Source organism: Gymnoscopelus microlampas (genome assembly GCF_963454915.1).
Source record: "Gymnoscopelus microlampas genome assembly, chromosome: 10".
In the NCBI taxonomy this organism is placed as follows: domain Eukaryota; kingdom Metazoa; phylum Chordata; class Actinopteri; order Myctophiformes; family Myctophidae; genus Gymnoscopelus; species Gymnoscopelus microlampas.
In genome coordinates, this window is record NC_139947.1 from 38,315,674 (window position 1) to 38,339,857 (window position 24,184).

General features: G+C 41.9%; 1 protein-coding gene across 3 annotated transcripts in view; it reads right to left on the minus strand.

Moving 5' to 3' along the window:
- Positions 1 to 2,118: 2,118 nt before the first annotated feature.
- prkar2aa (protein kinase, cAMP-dependent, regulatory, type II, alpha A) overlaps positions 2,119 to 24,184 on the minus strand; it is a 58,216-nt gene continuing 36,150 nt past the window's right edge. For all 3 annotated transcript variants that reach the window (XM_084069786.1, XM_084069787.1, XM_084069785.1), the window contains 9 exons: positions 19,941 to 19,976; positions 11,869 to 12,005; positions 10,727 to 10,833; positions 8,854 to 8,995; positions 7,157 to 7,258; positions 6,713 to 6,787; positions 5,118 to 5,183; positions 3,961 to 4,099; positions 2,119 to 3,666 (listed from right to left, as the gene is read on the minus strand). In XM_084069786.1, the coding sequence (XP_083925912.1) occupies positions 3,542 to 3,666; positions 3,961 to 4,099; positions 5,118 to 5,183; positions 6,713 to 6,787; positions 7,157 to 7,258; positions 8,854 to 8,995; positions 10,727 to 10,833; positions 11,869 to 12,005; positions 19,941 to 19,976 (929 nt within the window). In that variant the 3' untranslated portion in view covers positions 2,119 to 3,541. The remainder of the gene's footprint in view (positions 3,667 to 3,960; positions 4,100 to 5,117; positions 5,184 to 6,712; positions 6,788 to 7,156; positions 7,259 to 8,853; positions 8,996 to 10,726; positions 10,834 to 11,868; positions 12,006 to 19,940; positions 19,977 to 24,184) is intronic.

A 24,184-nucleotide genomic window follows, 5' to 3' on the forward strand; every position in this document is an offset into this window, starting at 1 on the left:
ACAAATTACAAGGTTCATTTTCATTTTTATATCAATGTATTGCTGTATTGAAATGTTGACATAAAAATCTACAATTTCCCAGATATTTTCTAAAAATATAATATTGAAAATAGCAGCTTGTATTTGAAATAGGGTTAATTCATTATGTACTTTGTGGTTAATTCATAATTTTACCTTCCTAGAAATGTAGTGGAGTCAAGGGAACAATATTTGTCTTTGAAATGTAGCGGAGTCAAAAGTCCAAAATTTGTCTTTGAAATGTAGTGGAGTGAAAATCATAAGTATCCAAAAATACAAAAACGTAGGCGCACACCGGCCTAGCGGTCCAGGCGCATACCACATTGATAGGCTCTAATGCACCCTGACAGCGTGTCGCAGGTTCGATCGCGACAACCTTTGCTGCGTGTCATTCCCCATCATATAGGAGAGTTTCCTGTCTCGCTCTACTACATATTGGGACCTCCTCTAAAACGAGATGGCTCATCTCAAGGAGTTTATCCTAATAAAGAAACTTGAATCATCATATACTGTTAATAAAGTCCAAAAAGCACAAATACTTAAGTACATACTCACTAGTTACTGTCCATCACTTTCAATAGGTGTTGTTGGCTCTGGCGCCTGAATTTTCCCCGCAGGATCAGTAAAAGGTATAAAAGTATCTAATAGGAGGGCAATAGGTCCAAATTGACATTAAATAAAGAAAAATAGATATACATAAAAGTACAGCCTACCTCCTAGAAATTGATAAAAAATAATTGTTTTTCCTGTTGGATGTTAGTCCTGCGAGCAGCGGTAGGATGATATTGTCGATCGATTAGTCCTCCCAACACAACATTTTGGCTAGATAGTTCAATCTACAGGTATACATACATTCATGCTTCCACTTCTACACAAATTATCTGAAACTTGCAGAGCGCATGTATGCTTCCTGAAGGATGAACCCTTACAAAGCAACTCTTGCCTGTCTTTATTCAATACTGGTGCAGTCCAAATGGAGGGGTGGCATTAACCTACTTGTTTCTCCATCACTTAACTCCTGTTCTGAATCCAAATCAATTTCTCAAAAATATTTCCTACTGATTATAAATAAGGTAGTCTTGTAGTAGTTTGCCTCAGCACTGGACTTTGATTTGTGATACATTTTCATGAGTATATACAGTATATTCAAGTAAATAAACTGATTTGAAAAATATCCTCTGTAACCAAATTTGGACAGGCTGCATCAGCCCTCTCCTTCAGTCCAGGGTGATCAGGGCCCCTCGGTTGGATAACCTTGTGCATAAACACAGTGATTAGTTGCCCACGGGTCCCAACAGTGTGGGGAGGGAGTTGGTTGAAAACACTGCTACCGGCTGCCATCCTCACCATAATATAGCCATTCAGTGAACCATTGAAGGTCACTGGTTCCTTCTTTGTTCCTTGCGGACAGATGAACTCCAGTGTCTCTCCTCAGTCATGATTTTTTGACATGCAAGGAAGCGAGTTCCTTAAGCAGTTAGATTGCTCACCGCCAACTCAGAGTGCGGTAGTAGCTTGTGATGATTGGTCAGATACCATATCTTCGCAAGGGGTTATACAGCAGCTGACCAGTGCACCCTCTCTGTACTTTAAGCCAGTGGTTCTCAACCTTGGGGTCGCGACCCCCAGGGGGGTCGCCAAATAATTTGGGGGGGGTCGCCAGATTTTTTGGTGAATTAAAAAAAAAAAAAAAAAAAAAAAGTTTTTTTTTTTTTTTTTTTTTACAATTTTTTTTTTTTAATGTTATCATTAATTCATGTTTTATCAGTTAATTTACTCAATTTACCCACTTTTTGCAAAAATGTTTTGATAATAAACAATTATCAAATAACCTATTATAAATAAATAACCTTCGCGCGCGCGAATGGGACCCGCACGCGTGCACGCGGGGGGTCGCGGGAAATAATATCATTATTTTGGGGGTCGCGGCCTGAAAAGGTTGAGAACCCCTGCTTTAAGCACTCCCCTCAACCAGAGCAAATAAAGGCTGGTAATGTGACAAATATACATACACAATGTACTACTGTATAGTATTACAAGCTAGCTTTGCGTCACAAAAAATACAGCATACATGCTTCAGAATTTCAACAAACACAAGACTTTTAACAAAATTTTTGCTTTATTCTTTTTTTTGTCATTTTTGTATCCAGGACAACTCATTCATGAATAATCAAGGAAAAATATGCACTAATGTTTATTTATTAATTGATTCTTTTTTTGATTCTGTTTTACATTTTGTCTGAGATGGATGGTGATTTTTTTTAAATATTTTATTTAATCAGAATCGGTCAAAGTAAACCCAGAAAAAAAAGCTATAAATGAATATATAATAATGTTGGTAATAATACATTAATAATAATTAATACAATGTTGTTGACAATGCATGTTGTGTCTGTGACAGAATAACAATGGCCCAGAAACATAGGCTTCTTATTGGTTTTTAAACTTCTTCTGTGGTACTGCAATATTCACCAGCACGAACGCAACTCAACTCAATCAACGACAGTAGAAGAAACGGAGTGCGCTCACAAACGTCCGCACCTCCAACCTCCCAAAGAGGGAAAAACACTTTTTTAATTATTTATTTAAATAATATTTTATCAAAGCTTTTTTTCTTGTTTATCTCATAAAATGTTTTCTAAAACCTCTCTCTCGCCTTTAAACTTTTCTTGCTTTCATTTTTTTTTTGTATTTTTTTCCTTGTCCTTATTTTTCCCCACCAGGTGTCTCTTTTTGCAAATGCGGGTGCCTGTGTGTGTTTGAGAGTGTGTATATGTAGGTGTGTATGTGTGTGTGTGTGTATTGTTCCGTCCTTGGCTGAGGCTTGTTGTGTGTTATCTGCTTGTGTGACAGCAAAGCCTGTATGTGGTGTTGCATGTTTGTGTGTTTTTGATGTGTGTGTTAGTCATTGCAGCAGGAACACAATGGTTTCTGAAGCGTTGAAGCTGGCTCAAACAATGACAATTTGATCTCTGTTGTCTATAGCTGTGTGTGTGTGTGTGTGTGTGTGTGTGTGTGTGTATGTTAGTTCATGTGCATGAGTTTGACTAAAGTGACCATACCAATTACCAAAGCATGTGTTACTAGCATGTGCGTCAGAGTGAGTCAACTAATAAATACGCGTGTGTGTGTGTGTGTGTGTGTGTGTGTGTGTGTGTGCGCGTGCAAGGGTCCATGTAATGTGAATGACTAAGATTTTGGCTCTATGGTAAGGTAAATTAAAAACATCCTTGTAAGCTTATCATCACTGCACGTCATCATCTGTATGTGCACGCTCATCTGTATGTCCTGTATGTGTAAGTGTGTCTGCCTATGCATTAACTTGGTCTGTGTAAAGCTTATTAAACAGATACAGGGTCAGTGTATGATTTGCTTTAAGAAACGTACATTTGCCTGTATGCCCTTGAGAGAGAGTGTGTGTGTGTGTGTGTGTGTGTGTGTGTGTGTGTGTGTGTGTGTGTGTGTGTGTGTGTGTGTGTGTGTGCATGTTTGTTTAGAAGGCACGGAGTGTTGTGTGGGTGGCTCAGTCTCTCAGGTCCATGCTGGAGCCAAACAGAGCCACCAGCTGCTCCTCATAGTGAGCGATGTTCCTCTTCATAATCTCCTTACAGGAGCCCAGCAGACGCTCAAACGCCTGCACATCTATGACTACAGAGAGAGAGAAAAAAGTTATATAACATTATAGGGGAAAGACAGAAATCTAGATCAGTGGTTCACAAAGTGGAGTTCTTGGGTGGTGTTTGAGCACCACTGATATGTACAACTAGAGTTGTAGATATGTATATAGGGATCAATACACCCAAAAAACACACTTTCAAGCCACAGCATAATTACTTTTGACAAATTGTGTGTGTGTGTGTGTGTGTGTGTGTGTGTGTGTGTGTGTGTGTGTGTGTTAGTGTGTTAGTGTGTGTGTGTGTGTGCGCGCGCGTGTATCCTTACCCAAACATTTGATGTTTCCCACAGCGTAGACTGACGCTGCCCTGGGCTTGTTGGTGACCAGGGCCAGCTCACCAAAGTACTGACCCCTACTGCAACGGGTTATCTCCACCTCCACATTATCTGCATGGTCCTTCTTTGTCTGAAGACACAGGGGGGAAGAGAGGATGAGAGATGAAGTCAGAAAAAGATTAAGGGAAAAGAGATGAGGAGGAGTTGGAGGAGAATGGAGAGGATAAAGAGTGAGAGAGAGCAGAGGGAAGGAGAGATGGAAGCAGATTAAAAGATAATGTGGAGAGGAGAGGAGAGACTAAACAATGCAGGTTTTTTCCCCCCCAGTTCAGACAATGCTTGTTGCTTTGTGGAAAACGGTCAACAGTCTGGAGAAAGTTGTGGGTTTTTATCTGGGGGTTGCATGTGGGTTTGCCTTTGGCCTGGCCTGTTTAAGACAAACACTTCTCTCCACGGCAATGTCATCTTTCTTTTGTAAGTTTCCCTGGTGGACATGGAACCACCTTGGGGATTTTACAGCTGAAACACGTTTTGTTTATCGTACTAATACTATAGATATATTTTATAAACAGCAGAGATTAGATTATCCTAAAACAACTCTGTTTTAATTTCAAAATCACTGTTCCATATTTCAATTTATTATACAATTCTGATGGTGGGGCGGCAGCGGCTCAATCGGAAGGTTCCTGATATTCTCCCCCTGGATTAGTGTTGAAGTGTTTTTGAGCAAGACACAACCTCTAACTGCTCCTGATGTGCAAATCATATATATATATATATATATATATATATATATATATATATATATATATATATATATATATATTCTTTTTTAAAGCAAACGTTTTGAACTCAAATCTTTGCTTCTGGGGGTCCCTGGAACAAATTTTGAGATGGGGGTCCACGGCTAAATACATATCATTTTGGGGGTCCTTGACATGAAGTTTGAGAACCACTGATATTATAGCAACATAAGTTTTTTCAAAAAACGTAGGATTTAGAAGACATTTGTAGAATCCCCAGAAGCAAAGATTTTAGTTAAAATGTTCGCTTTAAGAAATATATACTCTAAGAGTTGAAAACTCTTAGAGAAAAAATGTTTACGCACGGTCTTAATGGATTAATGAGGAGGAGGATGGTGAGCTTACTTTACTCTTCATCATGATCTTCACCTCTCCAGACTCCACGATGTAGAAGCAGTTAGCCGTGTCTCCCTGTGGAAAAACAGAAAACACAGCTCACATGTACCACAACAAGCCGTTTATGCATTTGCACTGAAACAAAACCGTAAAAACTAAGTAATTAAAACAAAAGAAAACATAAAGGTCCAGAGTGAGTTACTTTTAACCCAGCTGCAGATTAGTACCAGCCAACACACAACTAATATTGGGCAAGTAGTTTAATTTCCTTTCCGCCCACCCCACCAGTTAAAAAAATGTAATGGGTGTTGAGAGAGCAGCAGTGGAGCAGCGGAGCAAGTTAGATGACATTATCCCAGAGAAATTGTTATTAAAAACGGTTTTAACTGGAATGTGTCTATAATTTCCATATTGACATATTTGGTAACCGTTTTATAAAAGGCCATGGTATGTTGTGATTATATAACAGCTAAGAGGGTTATCAGCTCTCTACTTTGCTTTGGGCAGAACACCACCCCTTAGCTGTGTGCTTACATATACAGTGTGTCACGCAGCAACGCATTGTGAGCTTGTAAACTGGCTCACAATGCAAATTTGGAGAGGGGCCTAGTATAGAGCCCTGGGGACTCCGGTCAATGCAGTATACAGTATAGTGTTTAAGTGGTTAAGACAGCTGATCTCACTTATCCTAGAGGAGCAGAAATTAACTCTTACAGCAAGCCAAAGGAGGACTGGCCTATTGTTCAACTGGCCATTGCATAAAGCATTAAAGACGTCATGAAATAGCTTTTTTGCTCCTTTTATTTTTGAGTTTCAGTCTGAAAAGAAGGCCTGTTGTGCCTCAACCAATCACAGTCTTAGCTTATAGTCCTGTAATTCTCTATAAGTGACACTTAAAGCTGACACACAATGAGTCCAACACTGAAGGCAGGGTAAGTGATATCTTCTGGTTAAAACAAAACGTGTTTTTGTTAAAAGGTTAAAGCACTATATATACACAGTGCTATAGTGTTTGTTCAGTCACATGGATCTCCCTGTCTCTCCAGCTCTTTAATAAACAGAAAAAATCACACCCTGTGTGAAGGCAGCGGCGCCTTTGATACATTTTGTCATCGATATGTGTTTATAATGTGTTTATAGCCACGTGTCATGTGAAGCTTGACCAATCACTTTGTTGACGCACCTGACCAATCAGAACGTTGACATACGCACACGGACAAAGTCAGGTATAGAGCAGGATCCGCTCTAGCGCCGCTAAAAAACATTCTGGTAGGTGACAACATTTCAGCCAATCAGGAGAGAGTACCCCTTTATCAGCATCATTATAGTGTTCCAGTTCCAATTTAGTCTGCTCATTTATTTGTGTCATCACTTCCAATTTCACTTGTTTAATCTGTATCCTGATCATGATAGGATGAAATTGGTATCCCGATTTGAAAATGCATTTTATGTTTAATAAAGAGCTGAAGAGAGATGGAGACTCCTGCAACTGAACAAACTCTATAGCATAGTTAGTAGCAATGACTATCAAAATATAGAGCTATTTAACACTTATTTTAACCAAAGAAAATCACTTACCCTACCTTTAAAGTAATAATTCTTACCTGCATTATGATGCGTTCTCCATCTGCGAACGGCTTCATGTCTAACACATCCACGATCTTCATCCTCTCTGATAACTACACACACACACACACACACACACACACACACACACACACACACACACACACACACACACACACACACACACACACACACACACACACACACACACACACACACAGTATATAACTTACTGCACTGCTTTGGTTACATTAGTTCCATCCTTGTTATGCCAATAAAGCCCATTTGAATTTTGAAAGCAAGGGATACCAGGCAAGGGACTAGGGAGTGAAGCAGGTAGTTGATATGAAGAGGGAAACAGAGAATAAAAGAAAGACATGAAAGGACAAAGAGAGAAGACACATGGAAGGAAAGAAAGAAAGAGAGAAGTGTCGTTGCTAAGAGACCACAAATGTAAACCATCCTCCCTCTATCCTCCTCACCTCCAGTGATTTGAGTAGTGGTACCGACTCGATGAAGGCTTCGTACATCTTCCTCTTCTTGGCGTTGTTCTTCACAATGAGTCTACGGAACGTTGAGCGGTCCTGGAGTAAACAGAAGCATGGACACACACACGCACACGCGACAGCCATACAGACAAGACAGTTGTCATACAGAATAAGTCTAGTTGTTTAGTAGTCATGTAGTGCTAATGTAGCTAGCAGAATGGCTAACAGGTGTATATCCACGCTGAGCCCTTGCTTTGGGGGATAGACAAGGATTTGGCCAAGTAATGCCTTTTAATGGTTAGTTGCTCTTCCACAAATGCACCAGAATATGGAAGTTTGAAGCACAGGGATCAACAGGGAGTTCAAACAGTGCTTGGGTGGCGCAGTGTTTAAGCACCTGCCCACCAGGTTGTGGATTCGAATTCACCGCGGTGCATCCGGCTTTGTTGGCCCCCTATGCGAACACAATTGGCCCGCGTTCGGGGGAGGGAAGCCGGGCAAGGAGGGTGATATTGGTCATTGCGCGTACTCCTATGGGCTGGGCGGCACCTGTCAGCAAAGAGTGTTGGGTGGGAGGAGTAGGACGAAGGCCCTACGTCCTCCCGATGGGGGCTTCTCACTGGTAGGTGAGTCAGTAGGATGCAACAGCAGTGACAACACAGAAATGTGTGGGGAGGAACTAATTGGAATAACAACTAAATTGGGGAGAAAAGGAGGTAAAAACTTATGGGGGAAAAAAACTGAACTGAGTTCAAACAATATTCCAGTGTGCTGTATAGGCTATGCTTAATGTGTGTTTATTGAATTCAGCAGAAGTGAAAAGTTGTAATAGTGGGAGAACACAGGAACCAACATTAAATAATGACTTTGTCAAACAGTGCTAAAAAAGAATTAAATGTATTCTCTTCAGACACTTATTGAACATTCAAATGGCATACATTTAGCTTTTATGTCATACTCTGGGGTTTATGCACTCACTTAAGCCCTATATCGTATGACGAATAGCGAAAATAGCCAATCTACAAGTTTGTAGATTCATTAGCTTAGATTTTTTTTAATAATATCTGAAAATATTTCGATTGCTTTCCCCCACCTATAATGACATGCCCAAAATGGCGACGCCAGGGTTAATGTGGTCAAGTCCTTGACCACTTGGCCTGTTGCTGGGTTGACCAAGGTTTACAACACTTACTCTGACTCTGTAGTTTGTATGTCACTCTGGACAAAGGTCTGATAGCCTAAATGTTTAAATTGTTTTTTTTTAATCTGTATTGGTCTTTGCAAAAGAAAGACATGAAACATGCCTAAAATGTATTTGTACTATTGATGCTGCACTTCCTCACTAAGACCACAGGGTGGCAATATTATAAAACAAGTGTGGTCAAAAGATTAACTTCATTCATGGAGAGAAAAGAGTCCATTCTTAAAATGGATAACCAATAACCACCTGTTTAAAATAAATGACGTTTCTGCCCCTAAAACTTGTAATTGTACGAAGTGAATAATACACTAAATAATACAATTCAAAATGACAAATAGCTAAAGAAAAAGATAGAACACATTGTGACTAGTATAACACTGTCCAGAATGGCTCATGTCTCTGTGTACAAGTTTGAGAGTGAGAGAGAAAGAGTCAGAAAGTAAATGAAGAAGACATAAAGAGGAGAAAGACAAGGTTTTTAGACCCTCACCAGTCCCCATAGCGACCCCTCCTGGGTGGCGACGATGGTTGCAGCACGTGGTGTGTTGTACATGAGCGCCAGCTCACCAAAACTGCCTTTGTTGTCATACTGTCCCACACATACTCCTTTAACCAATATGTCAAATATTCCCCTGCAGAGAGAGAGCGAGAGCGAGTGTAAGAGAGAGAGAGAGAGAGAGAGAGAGAGAGAGAGAGAGAGGTAGAAAAGTATGAGAGGGACAGATGGAGGGAGAGGGGTGGGTATGGAGAGAGAAAAAAAGAGAAGAGAAATGATAACATTAAGGGGATAGAGGGGAAAAAATACAGAAAGGACAAATAGGAAGGAGGGGGCGGGGGCAATGACAAAATCAGCAAAACAGCAAAGTTGGACAATTAGGAGACATGAAAGAGGATGGGAGAGGGAGGGAGAGAGAAGGAGAGAGGGGAGAGCAGAATAAGACACAGCACATTACATTCAGGAACAGACCTCCAGCCAGAAGAAGTGGAGTGTGATTTATTTCCTAGCATCGCTGACAAGATTAAAGGTCATCAGTGGTGGGCGTCGGCCTATCGACTTGTTAAATAACTGGCCAATCACAGTTTATCTGTAGCCTAAGGACAGGACTTGTCAGCAGAGAGAATGACTCTGTGTGCGTGTGTTTGTGGGTGCTTGTGCGCGCACGTGTGTGTGTGTGTGTGTGTGTGTGTGTGTGTGTGTGTGTGTGTGTGTGTACTGGATTAGCAGAATTTCCTCTTTCAACTAGGTCTTCACTAACCCCCTTGGCAGGGTCCATGAAGAGTCTTTGTAACATCCTGGTCAAACTTTAACTGCATTTCCCTAAAGGTCCGTATAGATAACCCTTGTGGCCCAAGGGCAGCCTCAAGTCAATATTTATATCCACCTAAAATTATAGGATTAAAGGCAGCTTTAAAAGTCTAAACCCTTGAGATAAGGGATACATGGAAGTGCAAACACACTCACTTTTAAGATAATTGTGTGAAGATATAATCATAATATAGAATTAGTCACAAATCAATATTGTGCATCACCAAATGAATCCTGCTCAAGTCATGACAATATCTGCCACCAAGCAGCGTTTCCACAGTTGAGTAGATACCCTAGTATGGTATAGGACCAGGCAGGCATGCTCTCGTTAAAAGGTCAGTGTATGCCTAGTGCATGTGTAGCCAACAAGCTGTGTTGTTCTGGCTGTGTGCAGATGAAAAGTGACAAGGACAGGACTCCTTTGGTAGCTGGGTACATGTGGGGGTACAAATAGGCAACAGAAAAAAATGAGATATTGGACGATAACCAATAATCAGTTGGAGAAGAATTTTGACTGGTAAGTTAAGATAACTAAGGCTGGTAAATATTGGTGTCTGAGATAATTTCCCACCCAGTCTCAGAACCGATCAGTCTATTTAGCGGAGGATTAGGCTAGCCTCTTAGGGCAACGGGTCACTTCCTCTTCCCTGTTTTGGTGCAGCACCAATATTTTAAGTTAAGTCTGCCAATAAAAAATGACATACTGTACACACAAATAGGCATAATACATGAAAAGGCAGATGCAAAATCACACAGTGAAAGTAAACAATTATTAAATATGGCCTATTTTAGCCAAAGTACATTCATTATTTTGAGTATTGGTATCGGTCACTTGTCAGTCATTTCTTTGCATAATAAATGTATTTTTTATTTATATGTTCAATGCCAAAAACACAATTAAATTATTAATCGCAATTTCTTGTACGACAATTAATCGTCAAGTGCAACTTCACGATGGTGACATTCCCACACACGCACACGCACACGCACACACACACACACAGTATGTCTAGTTCCTCTGTGAGGGTGAGGTTGTCAGTCAGACATACAGACAGACCTCTCTATGACGTAGAAGTTGTCTCCATCGTCTCCCTGGTCAATAACATGGTCCGAGGGCTGAACCCGCTGCTCAAACATGGCATCCAACACCTCTGAAAACTGCTCCTGGACAGGAGAGAGGAGAGAGGAGTGTTTAACACATCATGTAGGACCTCAGAATGCTGCCCCTGGGTATCGACGAGGTGGTGTTGTAATGCAGGCTGGCTTTCAAACAGTGAAAGTGTGCGTATATACACATGTATTTATGTGAGTTTAGTGTGTGTGTGTGTGTGTGTGTGTGTGTGTGTGTGTGTGTGTGTGTGTGTGTGTGTGTGTGTGTGTGTGTGTGTGTGTGTGTGTATTACGGTACCTGGTCTAGTGTTTTAAAGATGATATAGATAACATTCAGCCGCTAGATGTTGCACTATACCTCTGCCCTCAACATCACAACACATATGTATGTAACTCGAAGCACACACCCCTCTCAAGTGGTTGCTAGTTCACTGCAAAACCAGCATTTCATGGTCGAGTGGAGTGTGACCATTTAGACAGAACCTCAGGCATTGAAACTATAGAGTAATTGTTTCATTTTACCATCAAATTCTGCCATTTTCCAACAGTGACTGGCAACCACAGAGAATCCTGTACCACGTGGTGGTACCAGCACTGTAATGCTATTGGCTCACAGGGCGTGGGAACCAAACGTCAGACATCTTACAGAGAGAGATAAACAAAACATTCCTTAAAATGATTAATTCACAATCATAATAGTTGGTTTTGGAGGGGAGTGAGACATTAATTCCACACCTGTCGAGAAGCTCTGTGGCTTTTTGTATTTTATTGTAATATTTGTCTACATTTATATTAATATTACATTTAAACAGCAGGATGTGTGTTACTTGAGCTAGTGTTTAACTGGAGTGTGTGTGTGTGTGTGTGTGTGTGTGTGTGTGTGTGTGTGTGTGTGTGTGTGTGTGTGTGTGTGTGTGTGTGTGTGTGTGTGTGTGTGTGTGTGTGTGTGTGTGTGTGTGTGTGTGTGTGTGTGTGTGTGTGCGTGCGTGCGTGCGTGCGTGCGAGAGAGACCTGGTCTAGTGCTTTAAACAGCAGGATGTATGTTACTTGATCTAGTGTTTAACTGGAAGGTGTGTGTGTGTGTGTTACCTGGTCTAGTGTATTAAACAGCAGGATGTCTTTACAGGCCTCCTGCAGTCGACAGCGCTGTTCATCTGTTTTGGGGTGAACCACTCTGGGCTCAGTGTCTTCATCTTCGTCATCTGGATTGAACGCCTCCGCACACACTACACACAACAGAGACTGACTGTTACACACACACACACACTGCACACACTTGACTGGCTGTTAAACACACTATTCACAACACACAAAATACATTGGCTGTCAGTGTCACACACACACACACACACACACACACACACACACACACACACACACACACACCAACTGAGAAACACAGAGTAGAACAGAGCTCCAACTGCCATGATACCATTCACTTGCCAGATCTTTGCACGTCACCGCAGCAGTACACCTGCTCAGAGTGATCTGTTCCCTGTCTCCGTTTGACTGAGCGCTCTGTGCTGCTGAGCCGTGTTAAGTGCTAACATAACATAGTGACTGAATGACTCAAAATTAGGAATGCTGTAAATGTATTCACGTAACTTTATTTATTTATCCCTCAGGAAGTACACAATATGCATAGAAACCGTGTGTGCGTATACTTATGCTAAACTACTACTACAATAATATAATAGACATTGAACTAGATAGCCTATATAGTATAAGCTCATACGGCATGCTCTGTGCTAACGGCATTGAGAATAAAGTCATACCTTTCTATTCTACATACACAAAATTACACACACACACACACACACACACACACACACACACACACACACACACACACACACACACACACACACACACAGAGCAAGCAGAGTATAACTGACACAGAAACAGAAAGAAAGAGAAGCAGGAGTTTGGGGAATGTGTTATGCAACACAACACATAACAGTGAGAGGAGGACATTACTGCCTAAAGACAGCAGAGGCGATGTGTTATCTTCAGCTGTAGTGGAACAGTAGAGGGACGTGTGTGTGTGTGTGTGTGTGTGTGTGTGTGTGTGTGTGTGTGTGTGTGTGTGTGTGTGTGTGTGTGTGTGTGTGTGTTGTCATAGAGATGAAGACGGTGCTTATAATGACTTTTGGAGGTTGTGACTTGATTGGCTGGAGTCAGGGTCGTTGTGGTCTGACATGTGGCGGTCATAAATGGTTATCGTTGGATCTGGGGAGAGGGTGGGTGAGCCAACTAGTTCATTGACAGGACCGCCCAAAAACTTGGGTCTCCAGAGTGAGTTAGGAGCACAGACAAATAGACTAACGTGTCTGGTAACTTCCCACTTTGGTAAGGTCCCAGACAAGGTGGAGAACGGGAATGCTAGAAACAGATACATGTAAACAACACAAACTATGCAATTTGGGACATTAGGGAGGGATCACCCCTTGATCCCTGATACCAAACTAGCTGAAGAAACAATTACAAATGGTAACACAAAAACTGGAAGAATGCACCCATGAATGTTAAATCCTTGCTGAGACTGCACAACTGATGTGTCCTCAACAGTTGTCTAGAGTATTTTTAAACTAGAAAAGTGTGGTTAGTAGAACACAAATCAGACAGGAGGCATGCCCTAATAGTGAAGTATGCAGTGACAATATTAGATTTTTTTGCAACGAAAAACTCCCCCTTAACTGGAAGAAAGGCAGGCCCAGGGTCTAAGGCGGGGGGGGCATCTGCCTTGACCATGTCAGTATTTGTAATATGTAATCTGCTGCCTTCCACCATCTTTCTCTTAGATTTGTCATTCAAATGTATCTGTAATCTGCACCATCTGATTGTTAATTCATTCTGTCAATTACAGTAAGTTTCTATCACCAGTCAATCAAAGGTTGAGATTTCAACTGCGGTTTTTGCCATTAACCTTTGCGAGAGGAAGTTACGCAACTTAAAGGGATTCTAGGCAACATTAAGCCTACGCAGGGGCGGGCAGTGACACGCATTGTATCCGAATAAAGCAACCTATTTTCGGCATGGCCCGTTTAGAAGTCACCCCCTGGTGGTCGGGGAAACAAACTGCTGAAGAGGGGGGGGGGCAGTTTTTTATTTTTTTTAATCTCTGAACTTGCTTACAATCCCTTTTACGGCAGTGGGCAGTTTACAGTAGACGTCTTCACCAATAAAAAGTACTCTACAAGAACTATTTTGGTGTGACTAAAAGATTTGTTGAAAAGTATTTTTCTTACATGCATAGATTAACAACTACAATGTCACTTGGCGTTTCCTGGTTTTACACAGACAAGATGCCAGTGCAGCGCAGTCAGAAGAGAGAGGATCCGCACCGTTTGCATTGTCATGTGCAATGACAATGCAATTTTCAAAAGTTGGCTTTTTCAGTCATAAGCCTTGGCTTGTGCCGGCTAATTGCATGCCTGCGATTGGCTAGCTACCGGTACATCCAATAAGCCGGATGGACACCCACTAGTCTAGGCTAGTGTTGGTCCATAGCTTTATATAGTTGTCGGCGACTGATTCAAAAATTCAACAGAATGTATGAAATACAATCTAAAAATGATTACAAATAGTACAGTTTACCCATCTCATTAGGTACTGTAAATGTGATTTAATCTATATTAACAGTACAAGTAGTAGGCCTACAGTCAAAAGTCATACTAAAATACATTACATATGTGCACCGAACGTGCAAGTTTATGTTTGATTGATTGATTGAATATTTTATTAGGCAATTTTTTTTTAAACAGCACAGTTACATTTAAAATACTTTGTCTAACAGGTCCGTTGATGAAAGTCCTTGCGGACTTGTTTCCAATGAGGGCCTTGGTATTCAATTCATAGACATATATAGTGGCACCACAGCAAAAAATAACACTATGTACAACAAAAAAATCACACCCTGTGTGAAGGAAGCGGTGCCTTTGGGGCGGGGCTTAACGGAAATTAACTAATTTCAGTTCGTCCCTATTGGTGGTCTGAGTCCACTTACCAAATTTGTACTTGGTAGCATGCTGCAAACTGGAATAATGGCTGTTTAAAGCCCAGCCAATGGGCAGACAGAGGGGGCGGGGCTTAAGTAATTACAGTTCGTCCCTATTGGTGGTCTAAGTCCACATACCAAATTTAGACTTGGGGGCATGCTGCAAACTGGACTTACGGCTGTTTAAAGCCCAGCCAATAGGAAGACAGAGGGGGCGGGGCTTAATTAATTTCAGTTCGTCCCTGTGGTTTTAGTCCATGTACAAAATTTGTACTCCGTAGCTTGCTGCGAACTGGAGTTATAGCTGTTTAAATGCCGTGCTCAAACGGACATAACATACGGACGGACATACGGACGTCAAGTGTGTGTGTGTGTGTGTGTGTGCGTGTGTTCGTGTGTGCGCATGTGTGCAGTATTGGCGTGTGTGTGTGTGTGTGTGTGTGTGTGTGTGTGTGTGTGTGTGTGTGTGTGGGTTGAAGTGGCGCATGTGTTTAGCCGTGTTCAAGCATACGGACGGACATAACATACGGAGGGACGGACGGACACACACACGGACAGAGTCAAATGTAGAGCGGTTGGCACCGCTAAAAATAAAAAAGTGGGAAAAAATATGTAGGGGGGGGGGGTCGGCTGTCTAACGGGAAAATGGTACTAACTAACTGAGTTTTTAAGGCTCTTTTAAATGAGCCCAGCGAACTGCATTTTTTGAGGGATGGGGTTAGACTATTCCAATCCTGGGTGGCAGTGCTGTAGAAGGAGAATTTGCCCATGTTGGTTTTATGGGTGGGTGGTACCAAATTGTTGTTAACGCTCCCTCTGGTATTGTGACTGTGGGTGTTGCTAACATTTTGGAGGCATTTACTCAGATATGCGGGAATAGTTGGCATATCGGGCAAATTTGCATTTACAATTTTGAAGACCAGTCCCATTTTTAGTTGTTTAACCCTGTCTTCCACCCTGAGCCAGCCTAGGCTGGCAAAATGGGTGGGAGAAAGGTGGGTCATGGGCCCCAGTCCGAGGAGTAGCAGTTTGTTTTGGGAGGTTTGAAGCTTAGTCTTCAGTGACACTGAGGTGTTGAAGTACCAACAGGTGCAAGCATAGTCAAAAAGTGGCTGAATCAGGGCCCCTGAGAGGGTCCTGAGGGCCTGAGGGTTGACAAAAGAGGAAACTCTGCCCATAAATTTGGATCTCTGGTTTACTCTTTTGACCACCTTTGTCGCCATGCTTTCAACTGTCAGGTATTTGTCAAGAATACAACCCAAATAGGTAATCTCTTCTTTGCTAGAGATAATTGTGTCATCGACTTTGACCTTGAACTCATTTACATCCATCTCTCTGAGGGAATGTTTGGTCCCAAAGAGAATGGATTCAGTTTTCCCAAGGTGTAGTGACAGCTTGTTATCGGTAAGCCAAGTACGGATTTTTGAGAGTTCGGAGCTGAGCTCCTCCTCAACTTGCAACTTGTCCTCTCCCGAGATCAGGAGTGCCGAGTCATCAGCGAACAGGAACAATTTGCAGTTACAGGCAGCATTCATGTCGTTAATGTATAGAAGGAACAGTAACAGCCCTAGAATGCTGCCCTGAGGAACCCCACAGCTCACCGGGAGGGATGAGGACATGGTTCCGTTATGTCAACCACTTGTTCTCTTCCCTCCAGGTAAGATCTCATCCAGTTTAGTGAAGTGCTATCAAAACCAATCGCCCTCAGCTTATCAAGTAAAATTGAATGGTTTACAGTGTCGAACACTTTTTGGAGGTCCAACATGACCATGCCGCAGTATTTGCCCGCGTCTACCTCAAGTTTGATGTAGTCGGTCAAATACAGTTGGCATGTGTCAGTGGAATGGGAGGTTCTGAAGCCCGATTGGAATTCAAACAACAGTTTATGCTCGCTGAGGTAGCTGTTGATTTGTTCTTGAATTAATCGCTCTACAACCTTTGAGATGGAACAAAGGATGGAAACAGGCCTATAGTTGACAGGTTCTAATTTGCTTCCTTTTTTATGCAGAGGGATTACTCTTGCCTGTGCATAAACTACCTCCAGGTTAGGTGGGGTCGCGAGTCAATGGCTGCATTATTTTGGGGTCGCGGGTTGAAAAGTTTGGGAACCCATGGCCTAGACAGACAGAAGGACAGGTGTGAAATGCATTAATCTCCTGCTTGAGATTAACTATGCTAACCCCACATAATATAACCCATTAACCCAAATCCAATAAATCAGTCAGAGTTGGGTCAAATAGGCCCTGAAGGTCAGTCGAGACTAACTTTTGAAGAATTTTGTTTCAGTTTTTCTTCAAGGCCAGTAATATGGCAAATCATTTAAACTTAAAAACATAACGTGCTTGAAGGCTGCTTATACACATATTGTGATTGACTGCATAACATAATAGGCCCTGCCCTGCTGTCGATGGGGTGTTAATAAAAGTATGAATTAAACATATATCAACGTTGGTAATTAGGAGGTGTATGCACCAAACAGACAAACTGCTGCAGGGATTAAAGGCAAAAAAATCCCAAAACTGAAAATGATTTTCAGACCATGCCCCAATATGTGACTTGTGAATTGTTGTGAAAGGGGAAAACCACCCAACCTTGCATCGGTCTACCCCTGTCCTTGACAGGGATAAAAGTCAATGTAAAAGATTAATAACATTAATTCCCTGAAGTTCTCCACTGCCCACACTGTGAATGTGTGTGTGCCAATCCATGCTTCATTTTATAGAAGCAGCTTCTGAAGTTCTGTTGTATTCTATTGCTAGTCTGGCCAAATACTCAGATCTTAAAATTATTACTGTAGGGTTTGACTTTACAGTCACATGGTGCATAGTAGCAGTGTGTTAAAGTTAAAATCCCCAGAGGAAGACACTTATACACATGTAGCCTTAAGTAGTCATTTGAACCATTATGCACCTTGCATGAGGGAAGAGGAAAGGTTGCAAAAGTCAATTCAGTCAAACAGTCAAACAGACAGTTAAGACCCATTGGTTTGGCAGCTGAAATTCAAACATCTTAGTATCTAATATCTCTATGTTTACTCTTAAATGCCTGTTTAAGAGTTATGATTACACACGATCTGTCATTGATTCGCGTGCATCCTCACATGTTGTTGATGCACCCGGTAGCACTGTGTGTTGCAGAGCACCAACGGCAGCTTTGTGACTCGGTTCATTATTGCGGCGGAAAGGCGTTTTTTTTTTTTTTTACCATTGCTGCCATATAAAGCAGCTTTTACACAGCAAATACATGCTCCCGGTTCTCTGACCTTTTTGCATGGTTTGCACCATGACCTGAACGGCTTTCCCGTTTCAAGCTCATCACCATTTAATTTTAACTGTGCTCTCAATGGCAGTCACGTCCAAACTTCTTTAATCAACACTGCCTCGATTATATGATATCACTGTACTCACGACTGGACCGCGATCACACGTTGGAGTAATTTAATGCACGCTACATAAACCTCCGCCTACTGCTTTGAAAACCTATCATGATACCGTCCCAAATGATACACTGCACAAGTATTTGCATTGGCACCTGTTAAGGTCATTACACACCGGCGATTATGCGAATATACGCAAAATTCGGATGCGGTCCGAATAAATATAAGAATATATATGTGCAAGCTTGCATTGACTTTATAAGGTTTAAAGAAAAAACGTATTATTCGCATGAAAAAAATCACCCCCGGTGTGTAAGGGCCTTTAGAGTGACTTTTGTGAGTGACAAATAAATCCTCTCGGATTAGCAAACAAAGCAATTGTTCCGCTGCTTATTTTAATGCAAAAGTTTATGCGTTTAGCATTAAGTTTATTGTTAATTACTGCTGGTCCTTCCCTGTCAACAAATAATTAGATCCTACCTGTTATGTAGCGTAATAATCCACTTTCAATTTAAAACTCCAGTGTCTTCCATTATTCCTGGGATTTTATCTTTTGGACACAGATCACCTTCCATAACTTCACAGTGGTAAATCCGTGCTACTTTAAGTCATACATTAATGACAGGGAAAACGGAGCACAACATACTTAGTTGTACACTGGTGTTGCGTAAATAGCATATCTACAAGCTCACCACGCGTCCCATTCGTGACACGTTGTGAGCTTGTAGATCTGCTATTTACTGCGCACGACACCGGCACACAACTTAAGTAGCCTATAGCTGAGCCTAACATGGGTTACAGCGCGGTTTCAGCGGGTTGTGACTCGTGACACAGCACTCTGCAGCTGATCTTTATGATGGATGGATGCTTTGTAGTTTGGAGATCATTTTTACTATCAAGAATATGCTGCGTTTTGACGGCTTTTTGACGACACACACACACACCGCGGCCATCGCTACACATACCCCCCCCACCCCCTTATTTATTTATTTTTGCAGATTTGCACTGATCTCATAAATAGCCCCTATGGAATTCCCACGACGGAAATCCGTCGCCACGACGAGAACTTTAATCCATGTGTATGTTTATTTCACCTTATGAATAAAGTGATGTTGATTGTGATTCAGGCCAGGGTGACCACACGTTTTAGCAAATTACATGTAAACAATAAAAAAACATAAAAGTACACCGGTTAGAATGAAATAGAAGATAAACCTAACCAGTGGATATAAAAATGAATGGAAAATGAGACAAAAGTGAAGTCTGAGTATGACCTGGTAGATTTCAAACTAGATGTATCAAGACAAGGGCTCAGAAATGAAAAAAACACTTTTTCAGGACCTGCAGGCACCCTGGTTATTAGAAACCTAGACAAAGTGATGGGTTTGTGTGTATGCATGCACATGTGTGTGTGTGTGTGTGTGTGTGTGTGTGTGTGTGTGTGTGTGTGTGTGTGTGTGTGTGTGTGTGTGTGTGTGTGTGTGTGTGTGCAGAGATTAGCATCACCATGCCCCACCCAGACTGTGTGACGGACCATGACATGTAATTACTGGTATGTAAACACCGGGCCAGTTATGCAGGCTAGAGTGTGTGTGTGTGTGTGTGTGTGGGAAAACAGCAGCCAAGGTCACACATGAATACACACAATCAGAAGAACTGAGATTCACACAGGAGAGCAAGTCAAAGACCACGTCTTACAGAAACACAAGAGGCAAGAATACACACACACACACACACACACACACACACACACACAAAGTGTACCCAAACAAACCCACACATGGTTACCTGAAACTCTCCTGTTGAATCTGCTGGGGGGTGGAGCTGTAAGAAGAGAGAAGAGAGAATTTAACATCACTGGCACTCATACATAATGACAGTCCACATGAATTCACGCTTTGAAATCCTCATCATCACCACTATTGTGGTCATGCTGATGACACTCAACTGATTGTTTTTCCTTTTCCCTCCCTCTGCCACATGGGCTGAAGGGCGCATCACTGCATGCTTGGCTGACATCTCCCAGCGGATGTCTTCCCACCACCTCAAGCTCAACGGAGACAAGACTGAGCTTATCTTCTGCCCTGGAAAGTCCTGCCCCCTGCAGGATCTTCCCATTTCCATCGACAACGCCCTGGTGGCTCCTGTTCCAAAGTCTGCCAAGAACCTGGGAGTGGTCCTGGACTGTCAGCTGTCCTTCAAGGCACACACAAGTCACATCACAGCAATCACTCGTTCCGGTAGGTTTGTAAACGTACAATATCCAGAGGATCAGACCCTTCCTCAAGGAGTCTGCCAACTCCAGCTCCTCATCCAGGCCAGTCATCTCCAGGCTTGACTAATGCGTTCCCTTCACTGTCTTCTGGTTGGCTGCACGCACCCAATTCAAAACACTGGTGATAGCCAACAAGGCAATCAAGGAGAGGATACCTCTCTACTCCCGCAAACACAGGAAATCTGATCATCGCTTCTCTAAAACACCCTGGCCAATGCTCCAAGTGTCCTATACTCTTCTAGACGTACAGTATACTGTTTGCTTGACCACAAATGCTAAGAATGTTATTTATATAGCATGATATTTAGAGTAGACAGATGCTAGGTTTGATGTTCACCTGATATCCTAGTTTCCTTGAAGCAATAAATAGTTTTTCTTTGCACTCTGTGACTCACATAATGTAACAATTTACCCTGTGTTTGTTGACTAGGGTTCATGACATTGACTCTGATCTTGCACTTGTCGCTCTGGATAAGATAAATTGTTAATTGTAATCGTCCTCTAAAGACACACATCTGAAAGGAGAACAGGGGATAGAGGGCAACATGCAAGAAAGGGAAGTAGGAGAGAGAGAGGGGGGGGGGGGTCAGGATAATTAGTCCTTGTGGAAATTAATTTTGCGCTAGGCAGCCATAAGGACACAGAAATCACACAACACATTGACAAATCACACAATACATAAGACAAATCAAACCATACATGTACACAACAGAGCCCTTACAGATAAAAACTACCAGTCATGGTTAAGAAAAGACATCACTCGAGCACAAATTCCGCAAAACGGAGATATTCGTTCGGAAGTCCATTACTTATGGGAACAAATTATATCTGTGCCCGAGGTACCATGTGCCGTCCTGTGATGGTAGGCATAAGGTTGTTGACTGTATAGCGGGGTTCCATCACTAGTAACAGCTTTCATCATACATTGATGTCATACTATCAAACTGTACCCCAGCTCCACCCCATCTTGCTGGATACATTGATAGTTTTCATTTTATGGAGTTTGTTTTTATTAATGAGCCATACTAGGCAGCAAAACAAAAAGTTAATGCACTCTATAAAAGATCGGTCGAAGAGTAGACAGGTAAAGAGAAAGATTAGAAAAGACAGATAAGTGGGTTGGGAGTTCTGGGAGACAGAAGAGGTGTTCTGTTTAAGTGACTGAGAAAGAGACATGGACAAAAATGGAGGGGAGTGGAGAAAGTCAGTTAAAGAAAAGAAAATAGAGAGTTAATATTCTGTCCTTTTCAAATGGTTGCTACTGTGGATTCTGGCTATGATCTCTGCCAGACTAAATATCTCTCACTCACACACACACACACACACACACACACACACACACACACACACACACACACACACACACACACACACACACACACACACACACACACACACACACACACACACACACACACACACACACACACACACACACACACACGGTCTGTCTTGTAAACAAACACCATTATAATTGTTTTGTACTGCAAACTGTACAACTGTACAACAAGTAAAACTGAAATCTAGCAACAATCCAATAAAAGGCCATGGAACTAAGACCAGTCAACATCACACCATCATTATTAAATCCATCAAATATGGAAAAATACTGTATCTGCATGCAGAATGAAGCATTCAGTACAAATACTTTAAACAGATGAGGAGAGATACTAATATTCTGCTAGGTTCTTAGGTGGTGCAAGTGATATTTTTGTTAAAATAAGTGTTAAAAAGCTCACATGTGCGCACACAGTATATAGTAAACAGAATACAAATTGTATTAAATCGGGATAAACAAAACTGGAACTGGAACACTGTAAAATTTAAGCTGGTAAATTATCTTTTTTTAATTAAGTTTTCCCGACCTAACATTTTATTTATTAAGAACTGGAGAGACCCCTGTTACCGAACCAAGACTCTGTACTGTAGCAATGAGCTATCAGAATATGGAGCTTTAACTTTTAATTAAAAGAAAAAACAACTTTACAAAACAATATCACTTACACCACTTTAAGTACTGAATGGTACAAAGTTAGGATGGACAAGAAAGAGAGAGGGTGATATTTACAACGAGCACTCTTTGGAACTCCTTACCCACGATGTTCTGAGCACAAAAAATATATAATAAAACCAATGTCTCCTGAATACAACCTTAACTTTAGGGGATATGACCCACTATTAAGTGGAATATACATGAACAGATAATCTGGCATAGGATTATACATGTACAATATACAATTCTGTTCAAATGTAGTAAGACATTTATGTGAATATGGTATCCAGCCATTAACCTGTGCTATATTTATATACCGATTCCAGAAAAGAAAGATCATTTAGGCTGTAAACAGAGACGCCATTTTATCGTATTACAACAAGACGATCTGCAGACATATTGACTGTAAATGTTGTGATGTAGTCACATGGTACCAGTGCTAACATCATTGAGTCATGACCTGTATGCTACTGTACATGCTGCAGTACAATCTGGAATGTTAATTTAATTCAGAATGTGTAAAAATGGGCCTGCAAGGCTACAGTAGTTATGTCCAAACAACCACTCCTTTTTGAAGGCAAGGCTGGAAGCGCACACTGCATACGAGTTGAATTCCGGGTCACAGTGTGGCTGAAACAGAGGATCTACAAGCGAAAGCACCTCCATAACCCACCCCACATTCCACAACAATTGCCCACTACCCACCCCTATACCCCAAGAACCCCCGAGTGTTATGCCATATACATGGCTGTCTGTGCATTCTGACCCATTCTGAGTGAGTGAGTGAGTGAGTGAGTGAGTGAGTGAGTGTGTAGCAAGGTGTTAATGGACAAACACTGGGGGTAACCTAGATCTCCGATTTCTAACACAGAGCTGTTAGCGGCCAATATGAACTGACCACTCACTCATACACACATCACACACGCTTGGTGCCCTGCTGTGTGTGTGTTGCCACCTTATGTCAGAGTCCATTAGATGTGGGTTGTGAAGACAGAAGACTGAGGAATCTCTCACACACCATACCCCTGGAGGTGAACACACACACACACACACACACACACACACACACACACACACACACACACACACCTCTGAAGCTACACACAGTAGAACTCTGCCTGTCTGTGTGAGTGTGTGCTAAATGCTAACTCACATGCTTACTATATTTTCTGCAGGTCATTCTCTCCGTCGATAGATCTGTTGTTGACTGTCAGACACACACACACACACACACACACACACACACACACACACACACCATTCACAGTTAGCTGGAGGCATGTGCAACCTCTCACTCTAGGATCACAGGAGTACCATCAGGCCACTATTCTCACAAGCAGGCGTGCCGACAGCGAGGCCATCGGCTGCTTGGCGCGGGCACTCTTTCGCCTGGCGGCAAGCTTGTGCAATGGGCACGCCTCACAAGGACTCGCTGTTGGCGTGCCTGCCTGTGATTTAAAAAGGTCAATGCATTTGTTGTATAACCTTGCACATACGCAGGATGTTGAGTGAACCAAAGAAAAATGTTTTTGGAATGACATACCAGCCTCTCAGCCTGACTAGCCACCATGTTTCCAACTGTGTTATCATTCTACCTTTCTCTTCTCTCTCTCTCTCGTCTCTGTATCGCTCTCAATCTTTTTGTCTCAGCTCAGATGTTCACCCCTCTCTCTCTGGAGACATATACAGTACACACTAGGGATGTGCGCAGCTATCCTATTAAACGGTGCTGCCCCTACTAAATACAAGTTGTTTATTATTTAT